Raw genomic sequence first — 11,930 nt, 5'->3', positions numbered from 1 at the left:
CACACACACCAACCCGCACATAATTAAATGCATTTTTTCCACTCTGCAAGTCTTGTTGTTCATTGCATCAGCCAGTTCGTCTCTGTAGTACAACTCTCGCTTCAACATTATCTTTATCACATGGGATTGAGGCCTGGGCTATGTTTAACATACACACACACACACACACACCCTCCTCTCTCTCCCTCAAACACTCAGAAAAGCATGCACACACACTCTCATTCTCCATGGGATTGGAGCAATGTGTTTATGCCAGTGTTGGATGATGAGATGCTTGAGACATTTGGCTCTCTGGAGAGCATGTTGACAACGTCTCTCTCTCCCTCTCCCTCTTTCTCTCTATTTCTCGCTCGCTTGCTCTCCCTCTCTCTGTGTGTTTCTGTTTACCTCCATCACTCGCTAACTTGCTTTCTCTCCCTTTCTTTCAATCTGCTGCAATTTTTCTTACATCTCTGCAAAAGAAAAAAAAATCTGCTGACAATTTCAGTCTATTAGACTGATGTAGTTGCTTTCATTCCCAATTACTGCAGAGAACTGAGAGAGAGATGCACACATACACACAATATAATAAACTTCTAGTACAGGGACAATGCCTCCTGGTATGTTCAATAAGGTTTTGCTGTTTTTTTGAGTTTTGGAACTCCCACCCGACATTTTCAAAGAAACAGAGACCCGATCCGAAAGGGACCTGAGGACAGTCATGATGTGAATAAACCCCAGGCTAACTACACTCCAATCCAAAATGCAGCCGCTCCACAAACACACTAATAGGGAAATAACACCAACACTGGCAGCAGCTTGATGTGGCACCAATTAAATTGCAGCAGTGATCAAACAGAGCCGCAGCACATCGTCCTCTGAGTCATTTAAAGCCATGGAAAGCAATTTTGAAAAATAAGTCATTCTTTATGGCTCAAAGACCAACGTCATTGTCTTTCAACAGCTTCCTCAGCATCAATGGACGACGTAATCACATAGTTTACTTAAGTAATAGTGGCAACACTGAACAACAGAGTGAGGCACACACAGTGAGCTTATTTTGGTATGCACCTAGACCTAGTTAGACTGAGAACACTTTGCCCCAGGATCAGTTCCTATTGACGCCCATTGTGGTCTGGTCTCCCAAAGCTATGTATCAAGAAGATGCCAGTGTGTGTTTTGGTTTAGTTGTCTTTTTCAAGGAGAGCAGTTCTAATGATTGGGTGATCTTTGAAGTCTTTGTACAGTACACATACAACACACTTTATTAAGGACTTAGACAAAGGTCAAACCATATAAACTCATTTATCCTTCACACTAATCGTCACTGAGTAAAATATATGCTAGTGCAATACAGGGAATAAAAGAAGGCACAAAGACATAAAAGGTTAATGCAGTGTGCTAGCCTATTGTGTGGTGTGTGTTTGCTGTGGTAATGTTGGTAACTTGTTCTTCCCAGTGCTACATCTTCTAAAACCACAGTATGGTCAGTGCAGCTCTCATGTGGACACTTAATGGACAATTCAAAAGGCCGAGTCCTAACTCTCTCTCTCTCCCTCTATCTCCTCGTATATCTCGTCCCCTCTCTTCCTGGGTTGAGGCTCATTAGTGGCGACAAGAGCGCTGTTGACCCTTAGCCTCCCCCCTATGTCTCTCCCCTCTTTCTTCCACTCTTCTCTCCCTCCCACTCTCCTCTGCTTTCCCTTCATCTCATTTGCCCCACTCTTTCCCTGATCACCCCATCATCATTCACCCAGCAAGAGTTTGGCAGGGGTCTCTGTGTGTGTGTGTGTGTGTGTGTGTGTATGTGTGTGTGGGTCTGTTCTGTGTGTGTGCGCGCGTGCATACGTTGCCAGGGGCCAGCCTGCGCCCATGTACAGCAGAGGTCTTCGGCAAGGACAACACAGGGGACTCTGTCCTTGTCTAACCCCCTGGAAATAGAACAAAGGTGTGTGTATGTGTGTGTGTGTGTCTGTGTGTGTCTGTGTAATAATGCTATGTACAGTGTCCTGGGTATGAGCTATAGCTAGTAATAATAATAGCACGGTCAGAGGTCCACTAGGCCAACAGGGACAAACTATATGGTGCTTATAAAAGCACTAATAAAAGACTGGAGCGGGTCACCTTATGTTCAGGGCACAATAAAGGATTATTACACTGATTTACACCAAACTCTCTTTAACCATCTAGGTCAAGATATTGAATGAATTCAGTCACTGAATTTTAACACGTCAAGTCATAACAAGTCAGAGTTTAAACAGTTTAAATGTTTTACAATGGGAATTAACTGGATCAAAATGGAAATGGGAAGTGGAAACAGGCCTGTTAAGTTGTGTCAAGTCTCTTGTATAAAATGCTGTAATGCACTTTTATTTATGCTGGCATTCTATTGGGCTCTATAACACTCTGTGTTTGAAGTCGGGTCCACTTCAGTGTAACTGCCCAAACACCTCAACAACCACTTTAGCTACAAAAGCTAAACCGTAGTGATCAGCAGCTAGATGGCTATAACAACTATTCATACACTAACCAACTCACATGGATGAACTGCATTTGCAGACTGTTCCTTCACTCTCTCTCATAGATCTCATAGATCAGTCACTGGTTGAACTGATGAGAGATGGGATAAGCGCTCGACACAGCTCAGAGAGTCATGCTCGTGAACCGTTTTGTCTGTGTCAGGAGCAACGGGAACATCAGCTGATGTCACTGTAACTTTGGCTGCCGTCGTCACAGTGGACAGACCCTGCGAGTGGCTTTTCCCACCAACTGCCCCTCGGATTCACCGACTGACTTCCCACAGGGCAAAAGCTCACATGTGTGTGTCAGGAGGAGACAGATGTGTTTACACCTGTTGGGTGCATCTGTGGCATCTGTGGGTTTCAGTCTGTCTCTAATGCTTCCTGCACGAGGGCCATAATCTGCATCTGGATGCAGCAATGTGTGTTTTGTAAAGATGCACTCTAATGCTTCTTTAAAAATGATTTATATACAGCAGACTTTGATTTGTGGTCATTAATATAAACAGAGTCTGGTTGAAAGGCTTTTTATTTAAATTTTGCCTTATGAGTCACTTCCGAATGAAAACGCTTCAGCGTCTCCTCAATGAGTTGCTGTAGAAGAATGATAGAGGAGGTAGACTGTAGGAATTACATGTCTACAAGGCACACAACAGCTAGCAGATGTCAGGTCTGTGTGAGGCCACATTTGTCTGCAGTGAAAACACGTCGACTGAACGCTCCACTGTGCCTCAATCTGAGCTGTTGACTCTACGGTAATGATGCAAGTCAGGCTAAACATAACAAACCATTAGCGTCCTCAGCACGCCGGTTACAGCGCTGGGAAGATGGCGATCTCACTTCTGTCTGTGCGAGCACCACAAACACTGGGAATGCAGATTAGTTTACAAGAGCGAGGCGCCTGGTGTAAATAAATCCAGGCCAAACGATGCCGTTACGAGTTACTATTATAAACAGTTTTAGTCCGGTTGTGCTCCTTCAAACTTTTGGTTTGGACAGGAACTAGGGAGCAGGCCTGGGCTTAAGTGGAGCAGAACTTGAGTGCTTGCTGCACAGATATTTAACCATCGTGACACATGAGTCTTTTTTTTGCCCCCATAATTTATTTTCATATTAACGGAGAGACCCCTGCAGCAGCATGTAGCTATTTATCAACCATCATGTGACCTGTAAATGATCCAACCAAGATCATCCTCACGATAAAGATAGGGAAGAAAGTCGGAAAGAAGGAGAAAAAAGAGTCTGAGAGCCGCAGGCTTGTGAAAGCACAAGGGGAAAAAAAATCACCCTCTGGGAAGGACATGATTTCCCACCGGTCAGTCTCTGTGAACCTTAAAAGAAAAAAAAAGGAGAAAGGGATGAGAGAAATATGTGAACACAGAGAAGAGGGAAGAGGAGGTTTAGCAGGGAGAGCTGAGAGAGGGATGGGACAGGAGATGGAGAAAGGGAGAGGAAATGAGTGAAAGAAATGAATAGAGGTCTGGTTCTGGTCTGTCTTTATCAGAGGAAACAACGGGGACTGCATGGCAGAGACCCAAGGCCAGGGTTCATACTGTCACTGAGGCATGGCCATCTCTCTCTATTTATTCCCCTTTCCTTCCCCTCCTGCCTTACTCCCTCTCCTTCTGTTGGTTTCTGCTTTCCAATCCCTTCCTTCTTCATATCTGTCTCCATCTCCCATACATCACTTCACTTGCTTCATTTGTTTCCTCGCTCTTGTAGTATTTGCCACCCTTTGTCCTTCTTTTCCTTCTCTCAAATTACTCACAAACAGTCTCGAATTGAGAACATGTTTATGGAAATCATACAAAAGCCAAAGCATTGTGTGTTTGTGTGTATGTGTGTGTGCATCAGTCTGTCTCTCACTCATTTCGCCTCACTTTGTCTTTGTTCATTGAAGTTAAACTTTGCTGTGTTTCTGGCTGCCTTTGAAACTCCGGTAAAAGCAGACAATGTCTGCCACAGGCGTTTTCTCAACCTTTTTAAAAAAAAAATGCAACACACACATGCACGCGCAAACACACGTTCCCTGACAGCTTTGCTGTTTTGGAGGGGTGGGGTGATTGATTAGTCTCTATGGAGACGATACGTCTTGTAATGAACAAGAGGAGGCTGGCATGTTAATTTGTGTAGTGTGGGAGGCTCAATCACGCTTGTGCTTGTGTGTGTGTGTGTGTGTGTGTGTGCGCTTCCCCATGCATGTGTGGCCAGAAGTGCTGCTGTTTGCATATGTCTCCATGTGAATGAAGTGCTTTTTGTATCTGTGAATTCCCACTGCATGCATGAGATTAAGCTTGTGCATCTTCTCTGCTTTTGGAAGTCGTCGCTGCAGGTGTCACTTTAAACATGAAAGTACCACAGAGGAAATGCTGCTGCTGTTATTGAAAATACTGCAGAAAATATACCTTTTTAGGCTGAGGCGTTGGTTTTATTGATGCAACAGACACAGACTTATACAGCTCATATAAAACATGTACAAAGCAAACTGTTGAGAGGCATTTTAGTTCTGAGTGAAGCAAAACACATTCTGGACCACAAATCACTCATCTCACATTATCTACTGTTCACTGGTCTTACCATATTTACATTACTGTGCAGAGGTTTGGGGCAATACTTACAAATACAATACAATCACTGTCCATACTGCAAACAAGAGCCATAACAATAATTCATTTTACCAGCTGCAGAGATCACACAAATCCATTATTCTTAAAATCAAAAACAGGCACAAATCATGTACAAAGCAATAAACAATCTGCTTCCTGGAAATATTCAAACATTGTTTTTTAACAGAGTTGGGGGTTAAAATCTGAGGGGGGAGTTCAACTTAAAACATCAGCAGGCACACACAACAATCAAAAGTTTTTGTGTTTCTGTTTGTGGAGTGAGGTTGTGGAACAAATTGGGTGAGGATGTCCAAGCATGACCCAGTTCAAAAATCGGTACAAACACATGGTTTTCACGAGGTACAGGGAGGAAGAAGGGCTTTAACAATCGTGTGTTTTCATAAATTATTTATGTATCTGTTTATTTATTTTCTAGTTTTTGTAAATATGTATGTTTGGGGAGACTAATTGTTAATTGACTAGTGGAGAAGGGGTAGGTTATTATGCTTCATCCTGCTCCTTTTTGGACATGTTGGGTTCACGTTATTATTGTTTTGACTATTTTCCTTGGTTTAGTTAGTTAGTTAGTTTGTTTCTTAGATTACTTTCTTGTGTTACTCATACATGTTCGAAATAAAGCAAAGAAAAGCAAAGCAAAGCAAAAGGTGTTTCCATACCGTTTCCCATCCTGATTCTGACGTTCATACCTGAACCATGCCTTGATCTAGTACTGCATTTAAAACCAAATGTCCTCAGCTGTATGCTGATAGCTTACATTAAACTACAGATTGGAGCTGTCAACCTCCTGCAACCTGAATAACCATATAGGTCATGTTCTTTCAACCCTCTGATATGACCCATGTGTGTCTTGCAATAGCACACCTAGAACAGGACCCTGGTTGTTAGTGGGTTTAAAAAAACAAAAAAAAACCTAAAGCGGCATACCTGTCTATCCGTCACCACACTAATAAATACTCATGATTTGGTTAAGTTGAGGAAAAACTTTGTTGCTCTTTACACTACATCACCTCACTATGGCCCTGTCATAATTACAGCCAGTGTTCCGTAGCAACAAATGATAACAATGGATCTTCATGCTTAACAGATGATCCTCAGGGCTTGTTTTTTTTTACAGGACCGCCTTAAAACCTGATGTACATGTATGTGACTTTGGCGTACTGGTCTCTATATGTGTGTATGAATATGAATCGGCATCTATTTAAACTCACTTAGGGCTGTGTGGGTTGGACGTGTATTTCTCAGTGTGCCTCCTGTCAGTTGTGCGTATGCATGCGTGTGCGCGTGTGTGAGGTCGTCACAGTTAATACAGATGCTGTCGATTATTTCTGCTACACATGTCAGAGGCAGGGGAACCTCCTGATGCGTACATCGCTATCACATTCTTTTAATGACATGCCTATTACACGCGCACACACACACACACACACACACACACACACACACAAGCATACAGTATGTTCATAAATCAAGCGTGACACATCGGCGTATCAGGGCAGCGATGTGCCTATATGAGACACTTTGATTATGATATGCTAATCTGACCTATAATTTGCTTCCCATCATTCCTCTATCATCTCCACCAGTGTCCTGCTCATGTCTTCACCCTCCCCTCTGTGTTTATTCCACTTGCATTTGATTTACTCTTTTCATTGGCTTGTCTCTTATTAGAAGCTACACTGTCAGAGCTGTACACAAAGAAATCAATATTTAAAACATTAGCAAACAACTGTTTGCTTCATTTAAACCATGCTGAGATGCTTGATTGCTCGGTTTGACATCACGTACCATGAAATAATCAAAGGCTGTAATGGAGGGGAAGACAGCCATCACAGAAGACTTGACTACTTACAGTACTGGTTAGACTGGGCTTTTTTGTTCTTAATGAAAGATACATTGAACTGCCCCACCTTGTCTATCAATTCTTTAAAAAATGTCCAAAAAAAGGGGATTTGAGAAAACTGAAGTTAATTTTCCCTACGACGCCCATTAATTTTACACCATTTCTCACTAAATCTGCAGCGGCTTGGCTTCGCTCCAGCACCATAAAACGTCCACTAAGTGCTGGTGAGATCGAAAGCCTCCCCCTTATTTAAGAATTAATGTTAGTTTAACAAGAGAAGGGAGGAATGTTAATGCTTGAGTTAATGGCTTTCTCTCCTTCTCCCCCCCTCAATATCAACAGCCACTGCAGATTGACGACAACTTCTGCGGCCAGGACTTCAACCAGCCTCTGGGGGGCACCACCGCCATCGAGGGCATCCCGCTCTACGTGGACAAGGATGACGGCATGACCTCTGTGGCGGCCTACGACTACCGCGGACACACTGTGGCGTTCACTGGCACTCGCAGCGGACGCATGAAGAAGGTAGGCATCCTGGTGTGTGTATGTCTGTGTGTGCTCTCAATTTGGTTTTAAAACTGAACGCAGTGTTGCTGGGGAGAGAGTGAAAACCTCACAACTCCATTTTTGAAGGCTCATGGAGGTAACCTTTGTATTAACCTTGGAAAATGACAACAAACGCTTTAAACAGACAAAATTCAACCATCATTTGATCCTGTTTGACTGTTTTCAGAAACCCACAGTAGATGAACTGTCAAAAAAAATATCACAGTAAAAGGAATGATGCTGTTCTGCAGGTAGAGGATTTTCACCTGACAGCTACTGTTAAGTTTTTTGTTGAATACTTCCTGGCTTTTGTCATTCATTGCGTCTTACACATTCTTAACAATGTGAGATATAAATTACAGCGGCAACTGACATAAGACTAATAAAATGTGACTAATATGGTGATTGAGATCGTCCTGCGGAAACATAACACTGAGTGTGTGTGTGTCTGTGTATGTGTGCGTGAGGGAGAGAGAGAGAATGTGTGTGTGTTTCGTACTCTGCAGAAAACCATTTTCACGTTGGAACAATTTTGTGTCATTTTGTGATGTATTTTCAATGGTCATTGGTTTTGGCATCGCTGACAAATGGTTTTGTCATCAGAAATCTCATTGCAGACATCAGCTCTGTGTGTGTGTATGTGTGTCTTTAATGGCATATTGTGTGTGTTCTGTCTTAAAATGGCTTTTCACTGCTTTGTCATTGCTTTCTAATGCAGCAAATAAGACACACTACCTTTGAAGAGAAAAGTATAGCAGGAGCTCTGGAGATGCCAGTTTTCTTCTACAATGCATGTTTTTTTTGTGTGTGTGTGTGTGTCTTTGTGTGTGTCTTTTTTGGATGATGTGATGAGTGGAGCTCATGCTGCTAGACATACTGGAGCTGTGTGGGTTTTTATCTTGCTGAGTGTTGTTCGGTGGTCCAGTCACAGGATTGTCAAGAGCCAGGGAGTGTTTCCGAGTGGTTATAAGGTGGGTGAAGATGATTTCTTTTGTGTCTCCTGTGTACCATGGGTGAGAAATTCCTGTATTGTGTGTGTGTGTTTGTGTTTGTGTGTTTGTGCTTTCAATGGCAGACTCAAAATCTAGTATTAAGTAGTAGTAACAGTTATTTCCCATCATGTTCAGCATACACACAGCATGGGGCCTCTTTTTGTGTATGCGCGCCTGTGGGGTTAACAGTATGTGTGTGTGCTTCTGAAGTACCCCCGTTGAGTAGACCGCACAGTGTGTGTGTGTATGTGTGTGCCAATCAGCTGCTCCTTCATCTGAGATCCGACTGAGCCGCCTGTGTGTTTCTTTTTCTGTATTTTTCTGCGTTTTTGCTCAGCAGGACTTCTCCATGCAAGTGTGTCTGTGTCACCAGTACTCTGGAGACTGAATAAAACAATCACCTGAGGATAAAAATAATTGAGTACATACATACAAAATAAGAAATAAAGAAATAATCCATGCACATTTCACTTTAACTTTGAAAAGTTTAGATAATCTTAGTGTTTCGACTTTGTCACATTGTATTGAACTGAACTATAAGGTTCAGCGGCTACAGTCTGCCAGTTGAAGCATCAGCTCTCTGTGTGTGTGTGTTACAGTAATGCTGCATCTGCTCATGCAGACTACGACAATCTGCACATACACTTGTGCAGACACACACATGCCTCCTTACACAGCTTCCTGTCTCTGGTGTTTTGCTAAGTCGACTGAAACCTAGCCCACTAGTCCTTGCGCCTGACCCCTGGACATAGACAGTGTCTGTGTGCGTGTATTTGTGTGTGTTTGTGTGCAGACGGATGATTTGTGTGTGTGTTGAGCGCGTGGGGTCAGCAGATCCTGGATGATATCCCGCTGATCGGAATCCCATTTCCTCTCAGCCGGCGTGTCTTCCTGTGCTCCGGGATGGAGGGAGGAAGGTGAGCGTGGAGGTGGAGGCTGCCGGTGTCCTCAGTCAGATCAATGCACATGCTGCAGTAACACGCAGTCGTCTGTGCAAGCGGGGGAATGGCGACACAGGACGACAATTAGCGTAAATCACCAGTCACTCAAGCTGCAGTTTATGAGGCTTTTATTTTTGTTGGTGGCTTTCCTCTGATGGAGGAGGTGATTAGTTTTAGCTTTAAATCAGGCCTTTCCTTATAAAATGGGAAAACAGCTGTTAAATGACCAAACTGGATTTGTCCAACACTGTTGGGAAGGAAGAAGAAGGGGAACAGAGGATTAGAAGAAAGGAGAAAAAAAAAATGAGTGAAGCTGAGGCAGATGGGGAGAGATGGTTACGGGCTGTGTGGTTTTATTGCTATTCATTGGGAGTTAAACTGTGCTCCTTGGCCTAATGAAATGTAAAGCTGCAGTGTATTGATGTCTGCACTCGCGCGCACGCGCACACTCATTAGAATTCCTACAGTGCGACTGTTGCTAAATGTGTGTTTGCCTGCGTGGACATGTCTCGGCTGCTAGACTCCCTCTATTGATTGATCTATGAATATATAATCACTGGTGTAAATCTTAAACCTAGGCAGTCCATTGGATGAGTGTTGGCAACTTTGTGTGTGTGTGAGAGAGTGACATAGAGAGATAGAGCTGTGACGTAAGCCAGTGTAAATCAGTGGTGCTTGACTTCAGCATGACTAATCAGAATGCTTTGACTGACTAAGCACAGCGTCTATGTGCAAATAACCCACTTAACATTTCCACTGCTGCACAGGTTTTCACTGTGCGTGTACGGACTAACACTGTTGTGTTAGTTGCCCTAGTAGGCTGCTGTGGTGGCTTTTGAGTTGTATCAAATTAGCACTCAGTTGGCACATTCTTCAGCCGGTCTTTATTGGTTTTATGTGGCACCACGGAGGACGTGTGATTAAGAGCCTCATGTCAAAGTAAAGGCTCATTTTATGATTTTAATGGTGCAGTGTGGCCTTCGTTAGAAAAGGGTTAAAGACGACAGCCGACAGTGACAAAACACTGGCACTGCACGGCTACTGATCTGCATATTATATTTAAGATATAGAGCTTGTGATGTAGATTGTATGACACGCCTTGGATGAAGAATATTAACTGATGAATTAATTAGTCAGATTTTGTAATTGCAGATAACCTTTAGCACATTATCATGTATCACAGTGGATGTGCAGTGTAATATGTGGGATACATGATGAAGAGTTGGCAGGATATTGAAGCAAAGACATGTTAAACTGGACTTTCACCATCAGAATTTAATAAGGAGTGCTGGTTTTAAGTGTAGCTGCTGTGGATAAATGTGAAATAATAATATGCTTACAGTATATGATTGGTTTATTTTTGTAAGACCAATTTTATTTTAATCGGGAAACAATTTGGTTGCGTTTGTTATTTGTTCATTGTTTAATTTAAAACGAGCAGCAGGACTTTTATTTTGAAGGGTCATCTTAAATAGTCTGAATAAGTTAATTTAGCCTATACCTTTTACATAGACGTGATTAGGTTCTCATATCCAGGCTATATGTTTTCTTTGTCATACCTTGACAGTTTTGACTGCTGTCTCTGTCTTCCTCAGAAGAGTCACATGATGTTACTGTGACGTCTGCTGTGTGTTGTGTATCCAGGTTATGTCATTCCAACTGTGTAGCTGAACACACAGCTGTCAAAACTGTATGACAAAGAAAATATACAACCTAGATATAGAACCTAATCACGTCTAAGGGTTCACTTAAAGTTATGAATGGGATTCCTGTTGGTCTGCTCTTGTATGTTTGACTCAGGGTTGGTGTGAAGTTTTCAAATATCAGTACTAATAGGAGTAGACAGCCCTCTAATGTCTGACTTTGATGAACTGTTATGTGTTGACCATAGAAATGCTGTTTAAAAAAATGATATCTTAATTTAGACTGTACCTGCAGCTGTAGCCTCTTTTAACTAGACCTAATGAAAACCATTAGATTTAGCCTGAAAGCTCTGGAAAAGTCCACTAAATGGACCTTGAGCTGATTTTCTTGCAAAGGTGCAATGCACTCGGTTCTGACTTTTACAGAGAACTTTGGGATAGGATATAGGACCTCGAGTGCAGTGTGGAGAGAATAGTTGTGATATGACAGAGTAGCCCTGTCCTCTTCCAGTCAGCTCTCGTGCCTGCAGCCAGCAGCACTATATACAGTGTATATATACAGTAGTTAGTATATATGGTTGTTCTATCCTCAGGACTTCATAATCACACAGGATTACATTTTCCTTTTAAACACAACACTATACTGTATGCTGGGTGACAAGGTGGAGGTGGGGTACCGATAGCTTTTCTCAGCAGGAACCTGCTCTGTGTGCTGCCTTGTGCGCCGTTTACCAGAAACCTCCTAAAAAAAAAAAAAAAAAAGCCCTCCTCAGATCTCAGTAAAAACCTGGAAATCCTTTCATTCCCCTCATTTCGTTTCCTCTTTTGTCTACCTGAGAGAAC

At 42.6% G+C, this 11,930-nt stretch overlaps 1 protein-coding gene across 2 annotated transcripts in view; it reads left to right on the top strand.

Annotated features, from left to right (window-relative positions):
* LOC146984216 (plexin-A1-like) overlaps positions 1-11,930 on the top strand; it is a 269,653-nt gene that overhangs the window by 70,261 nt on the left and 187,462 nt on the right. For both annotated transcript variants that reach the window (XM_085781169.1, XM_085781168.1), the window contains exon 3: positions 7,308-7,490. In XM_085781169.1, coding sequence (XP_085637295.1) covers positions 7,308-7,490 — 183 coding nt within the window. The remainder of the gene's footprint in view (positions 1-7,307; positions 7,491-11,930) is intronic.

This window comes from Trachurus japonicus, chromosome 7, assembly GCF_045865225.1.
Source record: "Trachurus japonicus isolate A0001 chromosome 7, Traja_1.0".
In the NCBI taxonomy this organism is placed as follows: domain Eukaryota; kingdom Metazoa; phylum Chordata; class Actinopteri; order Carangiformes; family Carangidae; genus Trachurus; species Trachurus japonicus.
Note: the sequence above shows the minus strand (reverse complement) of the source record. Positions and strands in the feature narration are given on the sequence as shown.